The sequence below is a fragment of the Lampetra fluviatilis genome, chromosome 75, assembly GCF_964198595.1.
Source record: "Lampetra fluviatilis chromosome 75, kcLamFluv1.1, whole genome shotgun sequence".
Classification (NCBI taxonomy): domain Eukaryota; kingdom Metazoa; phylum Chordata; class Hyperoartia; order Petromyzontiformes; family Petromyzontidae; genus Lampetra; species Lampetra fluviatilis.
The window spans coordinates 2,586,829-2,607,260 of record NC_136349.1 but is presented as its reverse complement, the minus strand read 5'-3'; the positions used below and the strand labels follow the sequence as shown (position 1 = coordinate 2,607,260).

At 45.5% G+C, this 20,432-nt stretch overlaps 1 protein-coding gene across 1 annotated transcript in view; it reads right to left on the bottom strand.

The window, feature by feature from the left end:
• Positions 1–20,432, bottom strand: part of LOC144953377 (interferon-induced very large GTPase 1-like) — a 176,292-nt gene that overhangs the window by 7,242 nt on the left and 148,618 nt on the right. The window contains exon 3 of the mRNA XM_078883940.1: positions 17–1,446. Within this exon, the coding sequence (XP_078740066.1) occupies positions 17–1,446 (1,430 nt within the window). The remainder of the gene's footprint in view (positions 1–16; positions 1,447–20,432) is intronic.

The following is a 20,432-nucleotide window of genomic DNA, read 5'->3' as shown; positions in this document are numbered from 1 at the left end:
AAGTTGTGACAAGCACCCTGCAGACAGGTTATCTAAATAGATTTTTAGCCAATGCAGGAAGTATTTTTTTACTGTGTCTGCCTGAAGCTGCAAAATATCAATCAATGTTTCCATTACGTAATTGAAAGGAAATGCTTTGTGATGCTGGGCTTCCCGTATTGATTGTTTTTCCATTTCAATCTTGGCCCTGCATTGCTCCACGCTTTGGTCCCCCTCTACTCTCAAGCGATTTAATTCTTTGTCTTTTTTGCACCAGTCATTCCACAATTTACCCTGAAGAGGCATAAAAGTATCCTTCATCGCAGACAATGGCTTTTCCTTCAGAAGACTTAGTAATTTGTCTGCCATAGACTTGCCTTGTTTACATTGTTCATCATCTTCATCAACACTGAAGCCGTGCTGTCTAGCAATATCTGAGCAAACATCAATTTTAACCGGTTGTGTTGAATTGGCCAACATATATTTGAGGGTTGACTTCAATTCGTCCATTAGCTCGGCCTCATTTCTGTTCTTGACAGCAATTTTCACCTTTGTTCTCGAATTTCCACCCCAGATTATTTCTTTGTCAGCGCAAAGGCAAAGTAAAGGCTTTGCAGAACTCAAACAAAGTTCCAAAATACGTTTAGCTTCATCATTGCGATCACAATCTGACATTATTATCACGTTGACAGTGGATATCTCGAGGAGAAACTGCACCTGCTTTTTGTGCTCTCTCGCATCTCCGTGGAGATTGGTGAATGCTATGCAGTCATTAAAGACGTCCTCATTCCTCCCACCTGGACAGTACCAGGCGATCTCTGCGACGCCTTCCATTAGTAGACCATTCTTGCTGCTTCCCTTGCAGTGTCTATGAAAGAAAACATCATTCTTTTGCTTTCCAAGCAGAGAGTTCAGCATCTGAGATTTCGATGTGAGCGATTCACCAAACCTAATGAATGACACTAGAGGAGTGTCAGCGTCTACAATCGCACAGAGGTTAGTTTGCTGTGTCTCAGTAGATGCAGCACGGGATTTCCAGCTCTTTTTAATCTGTCGGAATGCCCAAATAGGGAATTCTATTTCTGAGTTACAAGGATTTGGAACTAAAAGCGGCAGTGCAAACTGGCAAAATGATAGTTTGGTGTAAATGTACTGCCTCACAAAATTGTCTCCACAATGGAAAATTGCCATTTGAAAATCCATGGGGTGAATGCGGTTTCGAGTGTCTGTCATGGGTTCATCTCTACTGCTTAAGTAAACATCACAAAAAAAGTCATCAAAATTAGGGTGTCCATGTGCAAGCACAGGGTCAGAGAAGTTGTTTAATTTGGCAATGTTAGAATTGTCATTATGGGTCGTCTCGTTATTTGTATTTTCATCCGGAAGACCAACATACCTTGCTCGATAGTCAACCAGGATCAGTTTCTGTAGATAATCAAACGCAAGTTCATGCTCTGTGCTTCGAGTCTTTGTACACATTGACGTGACAAAACACATATCCCCTGTATGCATTTTATTGGGGTAGTATTTCTGAAGCCCCAATCTTTTTAGAAGATTCATGAATTCAGTCTTATTTCTTTCATTATCAGCCTCTGGTATCTCTGAACAAGCCAATGCGATATTCAGCTTCCCAGCAACAAGAGATTTCAAACCTTCCTCGAGTCCGTTCCAGTCAATGGGGCCTCCATCATGCACCTGCACCACGTTTGATACTTCGGTGCAGATGGTTGAATCCAAATGGGAGGTCATGAATGCGAGATGTTCCTGTTTTTCCTCGGAAGTCCGTGAATTAGACCGAGTTCCTGTAGTCAATCCATTCAAGAGAACGTACGCCTGAGCCTTGGGAGCACTTTGAGATCTTAGAGCCGAGTACTCACTGTATGCAGTGTCCACTTCGTGCTGAAGGCAGGCAACGTCTTCATAGTCGAGGAGACGATTGAACAATCTCTGCTCTGCACTGAACCCTGAACGAGCAGCAGCTGAAATGAACAAGAGCTCCTCCTCAACCCGCTTCATTTCCCGGAGGCACCGACACAGGGAATTGAGGGAAAATGTGATGTCGTTGGTTCCCTTCACCTTTACTTCATTCAGCGCAGATTCAGAATAAGTTGCTGCATCTCTGGATTCATTTAATCGTGTCTTTGTTTCTGTAAATGCCTTAGCGAGGGCCTGTAGCTCAGCATCAAGAACTCTGGCTGTATCAGTTCCATAGACCCACTGCATTATCGAGGAGCGCTGGGGGAATATCACTACTTCATGGATGTTCGGCTCCAAAAGCTGAGACATTTTCATTTTAATGCGTTTAGTTTCGTCAATAGAAAAATACATACGTGCTGATACAACCTGCATCAAGAATTGCTGAAGGACTGGATGGGAGAGACATGCATCAATCCAGCTCCTGTTAGTTTGAGTGCATTCATAGAATTTCTGTTTTAGATTTCCCAGTATATCCAGATGAGCTTCATCGTCTGGTCTCATCCACTGCATTACATCTTGCATGATTGATTGGGCTTCCAGAATAGTTCTAGCCAATTGTTCCTCGGGATAATTGGTTGCTATTCGGCTTAAGATGGTGTAAGCTGTTATAAGATCACTGGCTAACTTCAGGACATTTTTTAATTCACATTTGTGATTGGTCAGGATTATGTCCCATACTGGTATAAACCTGATGCCTCGGTCGATGAGAGACCATGTTCCATTGTTGGAAACCAGAGCAGATTTCCACCGAGGGAGATTATGAACGTCAGAGTCACCCCCTATTGTGGTTACAGACATCTGTACCATATCAGCACGCACTGGGCTGTGGTGTCCAGAACCACCTGCAGCTGGCTGAGTTATTATTGCAGCACTTATATCAGTAGTGGTATTACTGCCACAGTCAGCACCAATGTCTGGTCCCAATAACTCGGACAAGAGCCGTTTAATTTCATTTTGCTGATCTGAACTGAAATCTTTAGCAAACAACTTCTTCGAAAATATTCCTCCAAATTCGAGAGGGCCCCCGTTTGCGTGAGAGCCGAATTTGTGGAAGAAGTTGCTAATCATGCTTTTTAACACGTTCTTTTTGAAATCTTCCTTCGTCTTTTCCAAAGTGTTTTCAATATTTTGAAGTTCCTTCAGGGCTGCTTCAGACAGCCTGAGTTGTGTCATTTGGAGTTGCGCAGAGGCTAATGGCAGGTACATGTACTCAGTCCTGGAAAGATATGAACGATCAGTCTGAGTATTTTGCAATTCCTTAACATTCAAAGACTTAGCTTGCATCGACATTAGTTCTCTACTCAAGGTCGAGACTAATCCCTTCTCTGAAAAAGTGCTGCTGAAGCCCATGACTTCCATTGTCGTCTCGAACACGGATTCGTCACTGAAAGAAATAAATTCGTGTTGTTTTGTCATCGAATTTCTGACTGGATCAACGAGCCGGAATGTTTGTGGAATTGCCAAGAGTTTTCCTCTCCTCTCTATTTTAGCTTCGAACTTCCCACTCAAGTAAACCCCCTCTAGAGCAAGCCCTCCAGATGCATTTTGTAAAACCTCCTTGTCTGACCGATGCGCTTTTGAAACAGAACTGCCCTTTGCTTGGGCTGCCTCTTGCATTCTTCCAGAAACGACAGATAGCAACCAAATTTCATTTTGTGTATTTGAATCCAAGCTCATTGGCTCTCCATCACGAATATTTTCTGTTTCCAACTTTTGTTTCCAGTGAACTGCGTCAACACGTGCGTCCGAGCTTCGTGCAAGTTCATCGTGAATCTGGTCTTCGTATTCATCTTCAACCTCTTCAGACATTACCTAGGGAAAGGCACGTTATTATAATACATTGTTACGATTAAATACAAAACGACCACCCTAAAGAGCACTTAAAAAAGGTCAAACTCGGACATAAAAGTGTATATTACGAGTACAGCTGACAATTGCAGGCACATAAAAAGCAAGGGAATGTTGTGCACCTCATTGCCCCCCAAAAATGAAGCGCATGCCAGATCTAGACATCGGTCAGCCTTTCATTAGATGTGTACCAGATGTAATATCGTCTGGTACAGCTCTGGGAAACTGTAGATATTATTTTAGCAAAGAACATATTCAATAAACAGGGACCAGAGAGCATCTTGGTTGCACCCCAGGGTGAAGAGAGAATTACTCTTCCTCCAAGCCACTCCTCAGCTTTACACCGTACTGCCCACCATCATAAAATGTGCTTTAATGATCGTGAGCAGAATGGCAGGGGAATAAAATCCTGACGCTCTGGTCTCGGATACTGTGCTAATGAGTTCATAGCGCAGTCTGCTAACCGAGGCCACCATAGTGAAACCCTGGCTGAAAGGTACAATCAGACTCGATTTCATATTCTTGGGTCTTTCGGTAAAGTCACATAGATAGGGTCAACGAAAATAACAAAACGTAACAAAAACTACGACGTTTCGATCGCAACACACCTGCTCTTGCAACAACGTAAGGGTACACGGCATGTACCGCGCCTTGTGAGGTGCGTGATACACCCGAAGATGTGGAACCCGTCCAAGCCTGTGCTTCAACTCAAGGCGGAGGCCGGTGGGAGGACGGCATGGAGCGACGGGATGAACAACTTATCCTCGTCCTGGGAACGGGCTCGTTGTGTGCTACAACTGCCGCGACAATGCCTCCTTGGACCACTGCCGTCATCCACCCGACCGTCTCCACTATACCCGAAGGCGAGTCACGACACACACTTGGCCCCCGAATCCACCTCACTCATCTCGTTCTGGTCGGTTTTCATTCCCATCGTGTGTCGGTGCATGAGGTTTCGGGTTTTGCTCGAGCCGACTGGCCGCTCCAACCGGGTCAGTGTTCGGAGTTGGCCCATAGAGTGGTTGCCTTGACGGCAGGTTCATCTGCTGTTATCAGATTGATATAGGGGGTTGAAATCAGAATGTTCGACGATACTGGTGCATCCGCGACTATAATTTCCGAGATATTTTTCATTCTGCTCCTTAAAATGTCGTACCCTATATCCCGTTGAGGTTCCCTGCTTTGCCGCAAACGGTGGCTCATTGGCCATCATTGTGAAAATAACAGCAGAGGTGTGTATTGGAGATATCAAATTGACAGGACCAGTTTTTGTATCAACGTCCCTTGCTTGCTCGGGACTAACTCCTTGGGGAAGATGCCCCTGTGGATTGATCGATGAGGGTTGCCTTGAGTTACCATCGGGCCATCAAATGGCCTTTTTGCCTTCTCCCACCTCAATTGTGCACGGTCAACACTACTGTACAAACGCTTGCAAGCAAGACCTTAAAGATAACCCCCGGCGCGCAAATGTTGGTTCCCTTACGATTGCACAAGTAGCTAGCCCAGGGAGGCGACTGCGGGAGGAATCCTCCTAGGACCCTCAGACAAAGTCATCCGTGGGTTGACGTTGGTGGGGGCCCAGACTCTGGTATCCAATGACTAGGAACCGTTCATTAATGTCCTGAATGCAGGGTTGGATACGTCATTCAGGAGGGCACCGTGCTAGCCCATGTGTTGCCCGCGATTCGCGAGGGACACATCATTGGCGGTGTGGGAATCGCATCAAATACGAAGCCGCAACAAGTTTCTGATGGAAAGTGGATGGATATGCTTTGTTCTGAAAATTCGGAATTGTCCAAGTCCCAGAGGGGGTAGTTGAGGGCACTTTTGCACGAATCATCCGACGTGTTTAGTAAGGGAAAATGTGACATCCGCACTACGCTTTTGAGTCACCACATGGATACGGGCGACGCTGCTCTCATCCGGCAGAATCTCTACTGGCTGAGCCCTATGGAAAAATAAACACGTATGGCTGGCGGTTGATGAAATGTTCGCTGACGATATTATCTCGCTATCCACCAGCCCGTGGGGAGCCCCGATTGTTTTTGTTAAAAAGCAGGATGGTCGTTTGCGTTTCTGTGTTGAGTTGTTAGTTTAAGATCTCGGATGGACAATTCCCCGAGATGCTCCAATAGGAGCGCGTTATTTTTCGACTCTTGACTTCCTACATCCCTCTTGCCTCAAGCCTTTTATTGCTCCACGTGAATTAATCCTATCTCCACTATGCAGGGGCCGAGTGTCAGAGGTGTTTGGTGAGCCGAGGTATGTACCCACAGGGGATTCATGCGATCCTGTCCTCAGGTGCCGTGTGTTTAATGTCCCCCAAGCTGCCACCTGCGCCATCTCCACAAAATTTGGAAGAGGAAGGCACATCTGCCCGGTCGACTGCTCTTTGTGAGGTGCTGGGTTCGACGGGACATTTTTAAAATTCCCCCGGGACCCCCAGGGAAAGTAATCCCACCTCCCAATACCCTGGGATCTACAAACTCAGTTGTACCTGCGGTGGCAGTTACATTTGGGAAACGAAATGACACGTCTCGGACCGGGTTCGCGAACACAAGGCAGATCTGAAACACGGCAGAACCAATTCCTCTGCCATAGCTGACCATTGTTATAATGCTGTGGGCTCACACGATATTGTTTTTCCGAGACCAAGGTACTCTGCAAACTTTCCGGTTACCTTCAAAGATTTGTACATGAAGCTATCCAGATATACAAACAGAGAGACAACTTCAACCGAAAAGACAGGTTTAAGCTGAGCAACCACTGGAAGGATGTGATTAACCAGCACAGCTAACAACTTCAGCAACCTGGTCTGACCAGTCGTCCTTGCGCAGCACAACAGCGAAGCTCCGTAGCAGGATTGAGCTCCGCACCAAGGCGTTAGCACGGCCATCTTTTGGATCGCTAACACGACTGCTTGTCACACATGGACATGCACCCACCGGCATGACTGCATCGACTTGCTCGTCTCTCATTGCCTTTAACATGATGTTCTCATTGACTTCACTCGTACTTTTACATGCTAGCAGCGCTTCACTTGGCAGCGCTCCACTCCCCCTACCCCACACCCCCCTCTCTCACTCCCTGGCTCTTCCCCCCTCTCTTACCTATATATCCTCTTGTTACAGCATCCCTTTTTCCCCCACTTCAGCAATTGTTTCTTGCAGTGGGTGTCCCATCTGATGACGGACGCTTGTGTTGCGCACGAAACATCGTGATTTTTTTTTCTACCTACGCAACTGACCGAAAGAACCAAAGAGCATGGATTCCTGCAGTCACGAAAGCTTCAAATCAATGTAGAAATAAGTAGAGGACTAAGAATAGATCATTGGGGAATACCAAAACTGAAGGGAACTGAGAAGGAAGTGGCATGATTGAATGAGACTGCAGGTGTGCAGAGAGAGATAGGACTGTAACCAGGAAAGTAGTGTGGAAAGGGACAAAACTCGGATTGGAATAAGGGGTAGAGAGAGTTATAATATACTAGCGGTAAGTACCCGGCGTTGCCCGGGCGAAAAAGGCAGACACAAATGCACTCACACATACATAGACTGAACAACAACCGCCATTCGCCACTAAGTGGCGGTGGCGTCACCACAACGCTTGTGCCAGGCTATGTGCACCTTGAGGCCACGTGAAGTGTCGAACGCCTGCTGGCAGGAGGTCACGGGGCAAACCCAGATGGCACAGGTCGACTGACTGAGACGACTGGCTGATGCACCACCTGTGCTTCAGCCGCTCGGCGCTCCGCTCGTTGTTGTGAGCGTCGCTCCTCCGCCCTCCGTTGTTGTTGGAGGGCGATTGCCTCCAACTGGCCAGTAGCGTCCTTCAGGAGCCTCCTCCACAGAGGCCAATCTTGACATGGCTGGTACCAGTCATCAGCAAGTCCACTCAGCTCCACGTCCTCCTGTACCACATCACTCCATCGCTTCTCCAGCCCGTGCCACGGCCGTTTAGCCCATTCAATCCGGCCGAACAAAAGCTGTTTAGGCATGCAGTGGCTGGGCATGCGGGCTACATGACTCAGGCAACGCAGCCTTGCCTGCTGGAGGAGCTCACCGATGGGACTTTGTCCACATCTTTCAAGAATTTGTGAGCCCCTCACACAATGCAGCCTGGTTAAACCCAGGATGCATCGTAGGCAGGCCATCCGAAATGTTTCTAACCGGCGAAGATGTTCCATTAGGGGGGTCCAAGTTTCAGAAGCATAGAGAAGGGAGGGAATGACCGTGGCCGAGAAGACCTGAAGCTTCATGCGGAGTGATAAACCAGGTAGCTGCCAAACGGCGCTACACAACCAATGAAAAGATAATGCGGCTCGACTGATTCTGAGTGAGACCTCTGTTGTTAAACCAGAGCTGGTCATTAGCAGACTGGCAAGGTATGGGAAACTCTCCACAACTGCCCCATCACCAATTGGGAGTTGTGGGGATGGAGTGTCCGATGGTACAAAATACCCAGGCAGGTGCGTTCGCGGACACGATCAGAGATATGACGTTTCGTTTCTCCAATGTAGCAATCACCACAACTGCAACTCAGTTTGTAGACTCCAGGGTATTGTAAGTCAGGAATGACATCTTTCACAGATGGAATTAGGTCACAGATTTTATGTACTGTACTGAATCGGACTTGAATCTTATGTTTGTTTAGAATTTCGGAGATCTTTTTGGTCACGCCTGCTATGTATGGCAACGTGATAGTTTTGATCGGAGTTTCATGTGGCTGTTTCTGTGTGGTGGGAGAGACAGCTTGGCGGATGGTGCGGTCAGAGTATCCGTTCATCCTGAGGGCCCGATGTACATGTCTTAATTCACTGGCCAGGTGGTGTTGGTCAGAAATGCCATGAGCTCTGTGGTATAGCGTTTTGATGAGAAAATTCTTTTGAGATGGGTGGTGGTGGGAATCGGGTTTCAAGTAGGAATCTGTGTGGGTGGCTTTCCTGTAGACAGAATGTCCCAAGGATCCGTCAGGTCTCCTCTCAAACAGAATATCTAAGAATGGTAGTTTACCATCTTTCTCCACTTCCATGGTGAATCTGATGGATGGGTGTCTGGAATTGATGTGGTCCAAGAAGTGGTTCAATGCTGGGAGGCCATGTGGCCAAATGACGAATGTGTCATCCACATACCTCTTCCACAGGGAAGGACGCAGGGTGGATGTCTGGATGGCGTCTGATTCAAACTTTTCCATGAACATGTTGGCTATCACTGGTGACAAGGGGGAGCCCATAGGGGTACCCTCATTCTGTTTGTAGAAGGTGCCATTCCAGGTAAAATAAGTGTTGGTGAGGCAATGCCTAACCAGCACAGGTATATCCGAATTCAATCCATGTTGAACCAAGTCCTCAATTATTGTTAGGGTGATAATTGGTTCTTTACCCTTCTATCTGGCAACAAAACTGACACCTTTTTACAAGGAGTCATGTTTGCATAGACCGCAATACCTGCAGTCATAATACAAACAAAAGAACATAACTCTGATAATGTGCACTGTCCTTAAAGTTGATTGATCCACACCCGAGACAGCTTTCTTTAGAGCCTAGTCTCATATGGGTTGGACCAGATGACGCCAAAAGGCGCACAACTCAAGGACAATGCACCATCAGAGTATGAGAGCTCGGGGCAAGCATCTACACTATGGGAACCTCATTTGCCAGTAAAAATATGATAATTGGTTCTTTACCCTTCTATCTGGCAACAAAACTGACACCTTTTTACAAGGAGTCATGTTTGCATAGACCGCAATACCTGCAGTCATAATACAAACAAAAGAACATAACTCTGATAATGTGCACTGTCCTTGAAGTTGATTGGTCCACACCCGAGACAGCTTTCCTTAGAGCCTAGTCTCATATGGGTTGGACCAGATGACGCCAAAAGGCGCACAACTCAAGGACAATGCACCATCAGAGTATGAGAGCTCGGGGCAAGCATCTACACTATGGGAACCTCATTTGCCAGTAAAAATATGATAATTGGTTCTTTACCCTTCTATCTGGCAACAAACTGACACCTTTTTACAAGGAGTCATGTTTTAGAAGGGTAAAGAACCAATTATCATATTTTTACTGGCAAATGAGGTTCCCATAGTGTAGATGCTTGCCCCGAGCTCTCATACTCTGATGGTGCATTGTCCTTGAGTTGTGCGCCTTTTGGCGTCATCTGGTCCAACCCATATGAGACTAGGCTCTAAGGAAAGCTGTCTCGGGTGTGGACCAATCAACTTCAAGGACAGTGCACATTATCAGAGTTATGTTCTTTTGTTTGTATTATGACTGCAGGTATTGCGGTCTATGCAAACATGACTCCTTGTAAAAAGGTGTCAGTTTTGTTGCCAGATAGAAGGGTAAAGAACCAATTATCATATTTTTACTGGCAAATGAGGTTCCCATAGTGTAGATGCTTGCCCCGAGCTCTCATACTCTGATGGTGCATTGTCCTTGAGTTGTGCGCCTTTTGGCGTCATCTGGTCCAACCCATATGAGACTAGGCTCTAAGGAAAGCTGTCTCGGGTGTGGACCAATCAACTTCAAGGACAGTGCACATTATCAGAGTTATGTTCTTTTGTTTGTATTATGACTGCAGGTATTGCGGTCTATGCAAACATGACTCCTTGTAAAAAGGTGTCAGTTTTGTTGCCAGATAGAAGGGTAAAGAACCAATTATCATATTTTTACTGGCAAATGAGGTTCCCATAGTATTGTTAGGGTGTCAGGTACTGGGACCTTGGTAAACTGAGATACTACATCAAAACTGACGAGGAGATAGTACCATGTCCTTGACCATAGAGACTAATTGGGTTGAATTGAGTACTGCCGGAGAGGTCTTGCCTGTGAAGGGAAGCAGAGTATCTGATAGAAACCGGGCAGTTTGTACGTAGGAGAGTTGATCGTCGACACGATGGGTCAGAGCGGGGTGCCTTCTTTATGGATCTTGGGAAGACCAGAGTCTGGGAGGTCTTGCCGCCGATGGTTTTAGAGAGGGACATATGGTTGGTTCAATTAGGGAAGTCGAACTCGTGACGATTTTGTTAGTTTTTGTCGTTAGGCTGTTAGTAGGATCGTTTTTAATTTTGGAGTAACTCCCATAATTAAGTAGGTCCAGGATTTTGTTGTTGTATGAATATTTATCCATGATGACCGTGGCATTGCCCTTGTCTGCCGAGAGGATGACAATATCAGCTCTCTTTTTTAGGTCCACGAGTTCAGAGCGTTCGTTTTTGCTAATGTTGCTAGTGGGTTTCTTAGCATTCTTAAGAATAGTGGCTATTTCAGCTCTTGCTACATCCGCATGGATGTGTCCTATGCCTCTGAGGGCAACATCAATCTGAGAAATCACATCCTCTACTGGTATATATTTAGGGGTGACAGCGAAATTTAGTACTCTGGCTAGTACCGTTTTCAGATTGTCAGAAATTGGGATGTTAACCGTGATGATGGGTATAAACTTAGTAATCATTGGAAAGATGTTATTAATCATGCAAAAAATATTTAACTACACATATTAGAGCATTCCTGGCAGCGATTTCAGCCGCACCACCCCTACATAATAATAGGCTCAGTCAACCATTCTACACAACAAAGACTCATTTCCTGAGAGCGATTTCAGCCGCACCGAACCTCACAAAAATAATATCCAGGGGCCTACCTTGGCTCCTCCCACCATCAACCAGTATATATACAAATACTGTGTTCTTGGAATTTCTCTCACTTGATACAGCTATCGTGCTGTGACGGTTCCACCTGAAGACGGAAGCTTATGTTGCCTCTGAAACGTCGTGATAAAAAAAATATTTATTTAAAATTTTATTAATTTTAAATTTTTACCTACGCGACTTTACTGCAAAAACCAAAGAATATGAATCCTTGCAGTCACGAAAGCTTCAAATCTAGAATCTATAGTAATATCCACTGACTCTAGTAGCTACTTACCGTAGCGGTATCTCCTGACTGTAAAGTAGTATATACTGACTGTAGCAGTAGTGACTGACTGTAGTGGTATATACTGACTGTTTTAGTATCTACTAAATCTATATAGCAGTATCTATCAACTCGATAGCAGCATCTACTATCAATACTGCAGTGGATACCAACTGTGGTGGTACCTGCTTTCACTACAGCAGTGCATACCGACTGTGGTGGTACATGCTATGATTACAGCAGTGCATACTGTTGTGGTGGTACCTGCTATGACTACAGCAGTGCATACTGTTGGTTACCTGCTATGATCACAGCAGTATATACCATTACAGCAGTGCATACTGACTGTGGTGGTATCCTATGACTACAGCTGTGCATACCGACTGTGGTGGTACCTGCTATGATGACAACAGTACATAAATGTGGTGGACTACAGCAGTGCATACTGTGGTGGTAGCTGCTATGAGAGCAGTACATACCGAGTGTGGTGGCACCTGCTATGATGACAGCAGTACATACTGTGGGTGGGGGTGGTACCTGCTCTGATGAGAGCAGTACATACTGTGGTGGTGGTACCTGCTATGAATACAGCAGTGCATATTGACTGTACTCACCCTCACCCCTCACAACTCACCCCTCACCACCACCACTCACCCTATTCCCGTTTTTAAAACTTGCTTGCATGTCGCCAAGTATGCTTAACATTTCTAACAGACACACATTCACAAATTTAGCTTTTTACATTTAACATACAAAACGTCAGCATGTACTGCTGTCATCATAGCAGGTACCACCACCACAGTGAGGGCGAGTGGTGAGCGGTGTGGGCGAGTGGTGAGCGGTGTGGGCGAGCGGTGAGCGGTGTGGGCGAGCGGTGAGGGGTGTGGGCGAGCGGTGTGAGGGGTGTGGGCGAGCGGTGTGGGCGAGTGGTGAGCGGTGTGGAAGAGTGGTGAGGAAGAGTGGTGAGGGCTGAGGGTGAGTGGTGGTGGTGAGGGTCAGCGCGAGTGGTGAGGGTGTATATATTTTTGCCTATGATGAGAGCAGTACATACTGTGGTGGCGGTACCTGGTATTTTGACAGCAGTACATGCTGACGTTATGTATGTTACATGTAAAAGGTAAATTTGTGAATGTGTGTGTCTGTTCGAAATGTTAAGCATACAAGTACTTGGCGACATGCAGTTAAAACGGGAATAGGGCGATTCTAAAGGAATCTACAACCTTCGATTTTTGCGTAATTCAAAGAATCGATTCCTGGCACGCTCGTTTTTTTTATTTGTAATTACAGAGTTTTATGTTCATTGGTATGTTATGTTTTAAAGTTTTCAGAAGTTATAAAATATATTTTTCTCCCGGGCAACGCTGGGTATATCGACTGTATAAGCACAAAATCCTCGCCTGACAAGAGTAGGGTGTCGAGGCCTAGTACCGTGACAATAATACTGTCTAATCGCTATAATCTTATTATCTACCGACCCTATAATAGTAATCGCACACATTGGGGTGGGGAAGAGAAGAGGACGTGAAACTTTGAAGAATTTACCTCAGCGTCGCGTGTTCATGCGTTCGCATATTTTTAACACGAGTGAGAAATGGCGTCCGCCCTCCAGCGATGGCGTTGCCAGGGGCAACCGCCCTTGGTCAGCATCTCGCGCATGCGCAACGGCGTGCTTCGTCACGTGCCGGGCGGCAATAATAAATACATAAATTAAGAGAAATCGCACCAAATCGATAATTAAACCGCTTTAAAGTTTAGGGACGAAACGGAAATGCCTATTCCCACCGCGGGGCTCGGGGCGCGCCCACCAGCACATTTTTTCCGTCCTAAACGCCACGGCCCGAGCGCCAAATCCCTCGTAAGCGAGCGTACACAGAGGGACAGACGGACAGACAAAAAGTGACTTTTATTAGGTAAGAAGAAAAGATGTAGTGCGCAAGACCAGAGTGTACCAAGCGATCTAAGAGTTTGGAGAAATAGGGGTAGTTGGCAGGAGAAGAGCTATCAAAATGAGATTTTTTTTAGGAGAGGGCCAATAATGGCTGACTTGTAGGTAGGGGGAAAGACACCAGAGGAGTGGGATCAATTGAATAGGGAAACGAGAGAGAGAATTCAAGGAAGGAGTCGGGTAAAAGGGAAGTGGGATGGTCCTTAGAGATGATGCATACAAGTTCTAGGGGGGGGGGGAGGTAGAGAAATAGAGTGAGAGGAATAGGTGATCAGAGGGTGGAAGGGCGACCATAGTGATAGAACAGGCTTTGCTATTGGAAATTAAGATAAGGTCCAACGTGTTGCCAGGTGTGAGTAGGGGGGGGGGGATGGATGAAGATGGGGGAGGTCAAACGAGCTAGTAAGGAAGAGGTCAGAGGCAATTGGTGGGCGGCAAATATGGCGAATAACGTGTCCAATAAAAGTAGAGCGGTGGGTAACAAGAGAAGACGTTAGATATGGAAAGAACTGGATGCGAGTTGGAAGGGATGGGAAGAGGAAAAGAGGAATCCGAACAGGACAAGACAGCAGGCGTGGCAGTATTACATAGTAAGACCCGAGTTTCAGTGGGAGCAAATACATCAAGATGGAGGGACAGAAATACAATAAGGGTTCAAGCAGATTTAATGTGCATTTCAGAGCCTTAGATTAAATTGACAATTCGAGGAGGAGGGGGTAGATAAGTGGAGGCGAAGATTAACAAAGAGTAAGATGTGGATGAGAGTGAATGGAATAGAGCGCGAAGTGTAAATACATTTAGAGACGTCGTTCATGCTACTCACAATCGCCGAGTAACCACAAACAAGCTGTGCGGCGGTGATCCAGCACAAACGATTGCTCTGAAGTCCTCTATGTATTATAATATAATGTTTTAAAGCAATTAGTGAGTGGTTATTACACGTGGGAGGTATCCCACGCATGTGAGGCAACACTTCATGCCGTACAAAAAGGAACAGATGAGATCTAGTCCATACGTTGCTGTACTGTTCTTCGTTCAGCTGGCACTAAACGTTATTGCACCTCGATGCCCACAGGAAATGAGTCTCGAACTTTTGTCATCTGTCTGATCCACCAAGTCTCGCCTTCACTCTGCTGTATTACCGGCGTGTGCCACCACCACCCGGCTATGCTTCCAAAGAACATTTTTTAAACAATACAATTATAACAAATTGAATCTCGAAAATATATTTTTACGCACCACATACGGATTTGTCTAAGAGACAGTTGTGAATATGTAATAAAAGACTTGACCACGATGTCTGGCTCAGTGTCCTTTATTTGGTTCGTACTATATTTCCCACACGGCTGTCTCCTATTTGTTCAGTCCCCACAGTGCTGGCTCCGATGTCGCTCCAGTCACCACCAGCAGCCCCGCTGCTGTTCCTTGTCGCTCCCGTAGCACCACAGCAGCCCCGCTGCTGTTATTCTCACACAGCCCCCCTGGCTGTACTTGCTGCAGCTCCTCTCTCTCTCGGTCACTCTGCAGCTCTGACAGCCTCGTGCTGTCTCCCTCTTCGTCGCTCCTGCAACTCCTGGCAGCCACACCGCTGCCTCTAACACACAGCCTTACTGGCTGTACTCTCTGCAGCTTCACACCACCCAGTAGCTCCCTACTGTCCCCGGGGTTGGCTCCCGATGGCCGACGGTGCCCCCCTCCTTTCGTTCGCCCGCGTGGCCTCACCCTTTTCCATTCACAACCCGACTGCCTTCTCCTTCCGGTTTACCCGCTTAAGGACCCGAACCTTCCTCCCACGTCACATGACTCCACCCCCCCGTGACGTCACATCCGGAAGGTCGCTTACGCCCGCATTACAAATATATAGAAATAGACATGAAGAGACAGCTTGAAATATGCGGAGAGAAAAAGGATAGAAAAATTAGAGATACCCAGGGAGACCCTAAAAAAAGACACCAAGGAAGAGCAGAGACAATGACATTTTAGACAGAAAGACACTTATAGAAATATAAACAAACACAGACCAGGCACAGAAAGAGACAGTGACAGACACAGCAAGGGACACGGAGAGAGCGAGAGAGAAAGCAAGAATACGAACCATTGGGAAAGAGTGGCTCGGGGAACATATAGCCATTGATGAGGGTGATGATGAAGCAGTGGTAGGTGGCAGACGATAACAGTGGACGAATGGAGGTGATGGATGATCTAGCATGATGAGCACGAGGAGCGACATGGAGTGTATGAATCCTGCCAACTCGACAACCGTGACGGCGGGATCTGGGGCGTTTGACCAGGAAAAAAACAAAACTGACGTTTAGAGAGGAGTAAGGAGGAGTGAAGATATTAAAAGAGAAGTAGTTGGACGGAGGGCAAGCAACCCTTCACGTGAGTAGGTAGGACTAAGATTCAGGTGTATGCCGACGAGTGGAAAGACTACCTGGGATGCATGCTTAAAAATAAACGATGCAGAATTTAACAAAAATAACCGATGTAATCCCCCCCCTGACGGACCTACGCCTTTTTAACTGTGAGATAACCCCCAGCCATCAAGCACAACTATTAGCCCCCCCCCCCCCACCCGCTAACAAACGGATACTACCTTAATTGTAATAGTATTTCAAAAATATATTTTGATGAAGAAAACTAACTTTTGGCTGGATAAATGATGCCGCATGGCCAATAAAGAGATACTGTGAAGAAGCAGTTTAGTGACTTATACATTCCATTGCTTTGTCTGAGAGTTGGTGAATTTCAAATTAATTGCCTTCATGGTTACATTTTGGGGCAGTGCAAAGTTATATGGTCCGTGATTTGGTGTGTATAGCTGCAGTCCCACACGGGAGATTCGATCATTCTCCACCTGTACATTAGGAACCCGCATCTTCTTGCACACAAGTTGTTTGGCCACAATTGCGATGGCAGTGGTGCACACGCACGCATTCTTACACAAAATAATATCCCCTTCTGTCCATGTGCCAATTATCATCATATTCCTTACAATAATTAGGGACCTCCGTGATGGTGGCTAGGCCCAGGTAAGTTTTGTATTCAGTAGTCAGATATATTTCCTGTCACATTGGGGTTTAACAGAGGAGCCCTTTTGGCCCCAACACTGTTTGATATATATATTATAGGATGAGATTTTACGACAGCACAGAGTGTATTGTGGTTGGTGGAGGTGGGTAATTACGCACCCATCATCAACAAGAGCTATGGTCAACCCCCTGCTGGATAACAGCCTCAACAAGCCCCTACCCCCCACCCTTCGAGCTTTGTGTTGAATTCTGAATGCAAGGAGAGTGAGCCAGCAGTGGTGAGAGAAGCAGCGTCGTTACTCACTGGGAGTAGAGACGGGTTGACGTCAGCAGCTCTTTGTAGCGCCTGTGAAGAAGCAAACACATCGCGTTATGCACTGCATGGATATCACGTGAGCAGTGTTCATGCGGCCGGCATTAGATAAACAGTAGAGATAGAAAAAAACGCCACTTTTTTCAAAATGTATTGCTGTGGTTTTCACACCTGATGATTGCTTGTGTTGCAATCGAAACGTCGTGAAAATGTTGTTTTATTCGTATTATTTTATTATTTCCCTTCGACGTGACTTTACCGAAATAACCAAGAATATGAATCCCTGCAGTCACGAAAGCTTTAAATCGAAATTTAGTAGAGGTAGTCTTGGTCTCGTTGACAACTACTTCGGGTTTTAGTCAAGCCTTAGCCTGTGATCCAGAGCCTTAGCCTGGCTTTGTACGAGCATTAATAATAAAGAGTGAACGCTATGGAAGTCTTAATATTATTGTTGTTTAAATTGTGTCCGTCGATTTTTATTTGTCTTGTAAAGCACTGTGTATTGCTATTTATGCACGAATTGTGTTATATAAGTAGAGTTTGATTTGATGGGATTATTTCTGGCTCTCGGAGTCGAGGTGATTAACACCGAGCACTATGGGGACATTGATCTGGCTTTGTAAACCTCAGCAATTAACACTGAACAATTTGAACCAGATGATGATGATGATGAGTGTTGGTGATAATATTGATGGTGGTATTGGTGATGATAGTGCACGTGGTCGTGGTGGTAGTGGCAGTGCTTTACCTGTCGTTCCTCTCCTGAAGGAAAAGATGCAGACCTTCGTCTCGTGAAAGAGACCGCCACTGGAGGGCAGTCCAGAGAACTCCTCCAGAGAGGGAGGGTATTTGGTAAACTCTACACTGGTAGGACGTCTTTGAAGAAGCCGCGTGAGTTACCCGCACCTTACCACACCACACCACACGGCTATTTATACTGCTGGGCAGAGAGGATGTGGGACCCACCCTGATAGAGATGTAAAACTTTCTATTGGTGTGCCAGTCTCACCTGTTCCTACGTCTCCTAAATTCCACACTGATTACCTGCGACGTGGCATTGTTCCATTTCACAATGGTTAGCACGCACGACTCGGATTTGGCCTTCATTCAGCATTATATCAGGATGTTTCTTTAATATATATTAAGACTGTGTGGTATTTTAGTGAGAACAGGGAGGCACTTCTTAGGTTTGCAGCTGGAAATTTGTGAAATTAGGATGTCCATTAGATATTTGGCGAATTTGTTTAAAACGACTTTTGGATAAAGACGACCAGCAGGAGAATCTTCAAACATCAAGGGGGGATGGACGACACATTGAATGTGACATAGAGGTTGTGGGGATGTCAAGGGCAAATCAGAGGGCTGAGTGGTAAATTGGTGCAATATATTTCAGAGTTAATTTTTAGAGGCTAGGTGGTCGAAGACAAAGATGGGGAGGATGGTGGCTTTGGCTATGGGAAGATGGAGGCGAGGAGGGATGCTGTGTTTATTGATGTAGAGGAACCTAACTGCATATATATATGTATTTCTTTCATCTTCTTGATTCTTTCGGTAAAGTCACGTAGAAGGGAAATAATAAAACAATAAAAATTAAACATAATAAAATAATTCTCACTACGTTTCGGCCACAACGCAAGCAGCCGTCCTCAGGTGAAGAACAGGTCTGTCGGAAAGACAGCGTCTGAATGAACACCACCAGGCTTGGCAGCGTATATTTAAGCTGGGTTGGAGGGAGAAGAGCGTCTTGACAAAGGAATTTGCATATCAAGAGGAATTTAGCATATTAATGGGAAATGCAGATATGGGATTAGTCACTACTTGTGGAATGCGTAGGAGGTGGGCGGGGGGTTTCAAAGTCATATTATGCCCGTGCATTATGCAGTATGCAGGATTAGCAGCAACAAAGGGAGGGAGTAGGGTTAGCAGTAATAAAGGGAAGGAATGTTAATAGTATGGAGCTGCAGCAGCTAAACCACCACGTAAAAAAACTCAAATATAAACTACATCAGTATCATCAATATACTAAATATACTCTCCAATAAGCTGAGCTACTAACAGTAAGTCATACATTACAATTCTATGTCGCAAAATATATAATATGCCTCCAGCTAAACTTTTTTCTCTTACATCACACGGGTCTACCCCGTACTATATACTGCCATAGACAAACCCAACATTAAATTATATACTGTATTACTATACACCACCCTATACCTTAGACTATACATTGTAATATTACACTATGTATTATTCTACCCACCCTACTGTATACCACACTGCTGTATATTCACAATACAAATACGATACTATATATTACCTTATACATTATATTAAACATTACACTTTTAAACTATTTATTATTATACAATCTGCTAAACACTAGACCATTGACCGACGCGTGAAAGGTACTAAGAGGAAGCAACGAAATATGGCAATGGGAGAGTGGTGGTAGGAGACTTTCAGCGGAGCAAAGACTCCATTCCCTGCGGAGAATACAAGATATATAGTCAATGCCAGTGAGTGGACTGCGGTCTGAAAGTCACCATAAACGTGAACACAATCAGTTAAGATCCGAAATAGTTTATTACGTCCTTCCAATGATTGCTGAGCCAGAATCCATCTTCTCGGTTTAAATTGTCTCTGTGTTTGTATATGTGGATCGCCTCATGAACGAATCTCTCATGGTAGCCAGATGGCTTGCAGATAACCTCTGTCTTGGAGAAGTCAATGTCATGTGAGCCCACTGAATTGTAACAGTGATCTGCCACGGCTGAGGTGTTTGTCCTACCATGTTTCAGGTCTGCTTTATGTTCACGGATGCGGTCCGAGACATGTCGGTTGGTTTCTCCAATGTAACTGCTACCACAGAGGCAACTCAGTTTGTAGACGCCAGGGTACTGTATGTCTGGAACCACATATTTTACAGACGGGACCAGATCACGGATTTTATGTACTGTGTTGAATCGGACCTGGATCTTGTGTTTAATCAGGATTTTGGAAATAATTTTTGTGACTCCAGCAATGTAGGGTAAGGTGATGGTTTTGAAAGGCTCCTCAACAGGATCCTTCTTGATGGCTGGAGTGATGGCTTTGCGGATTGTAGCCCAATAGTGTTATGATGTATAGTTGATGCACATACAAATTCACACATCTGTACAGATTCACACAGAGACGCATAAAGTCACACAGAGATACACATTAGCATACACTCATACAGAAACATGTAGAAAGCAACGAAGTCACGTGGTTGGCGAAGTCTACGAGTCTCTGTGTACATTTATGTGTAAATCACTGAGTTTTTGGTCAAACTTATTCTAGATGATGGCCTCAGATATTTGACAACAATTCACCACGATGATCAATGCAGGTTGGAGACGGTGGGGATAATTTATGCGGTACCCTGTGAGTGAAGATGGG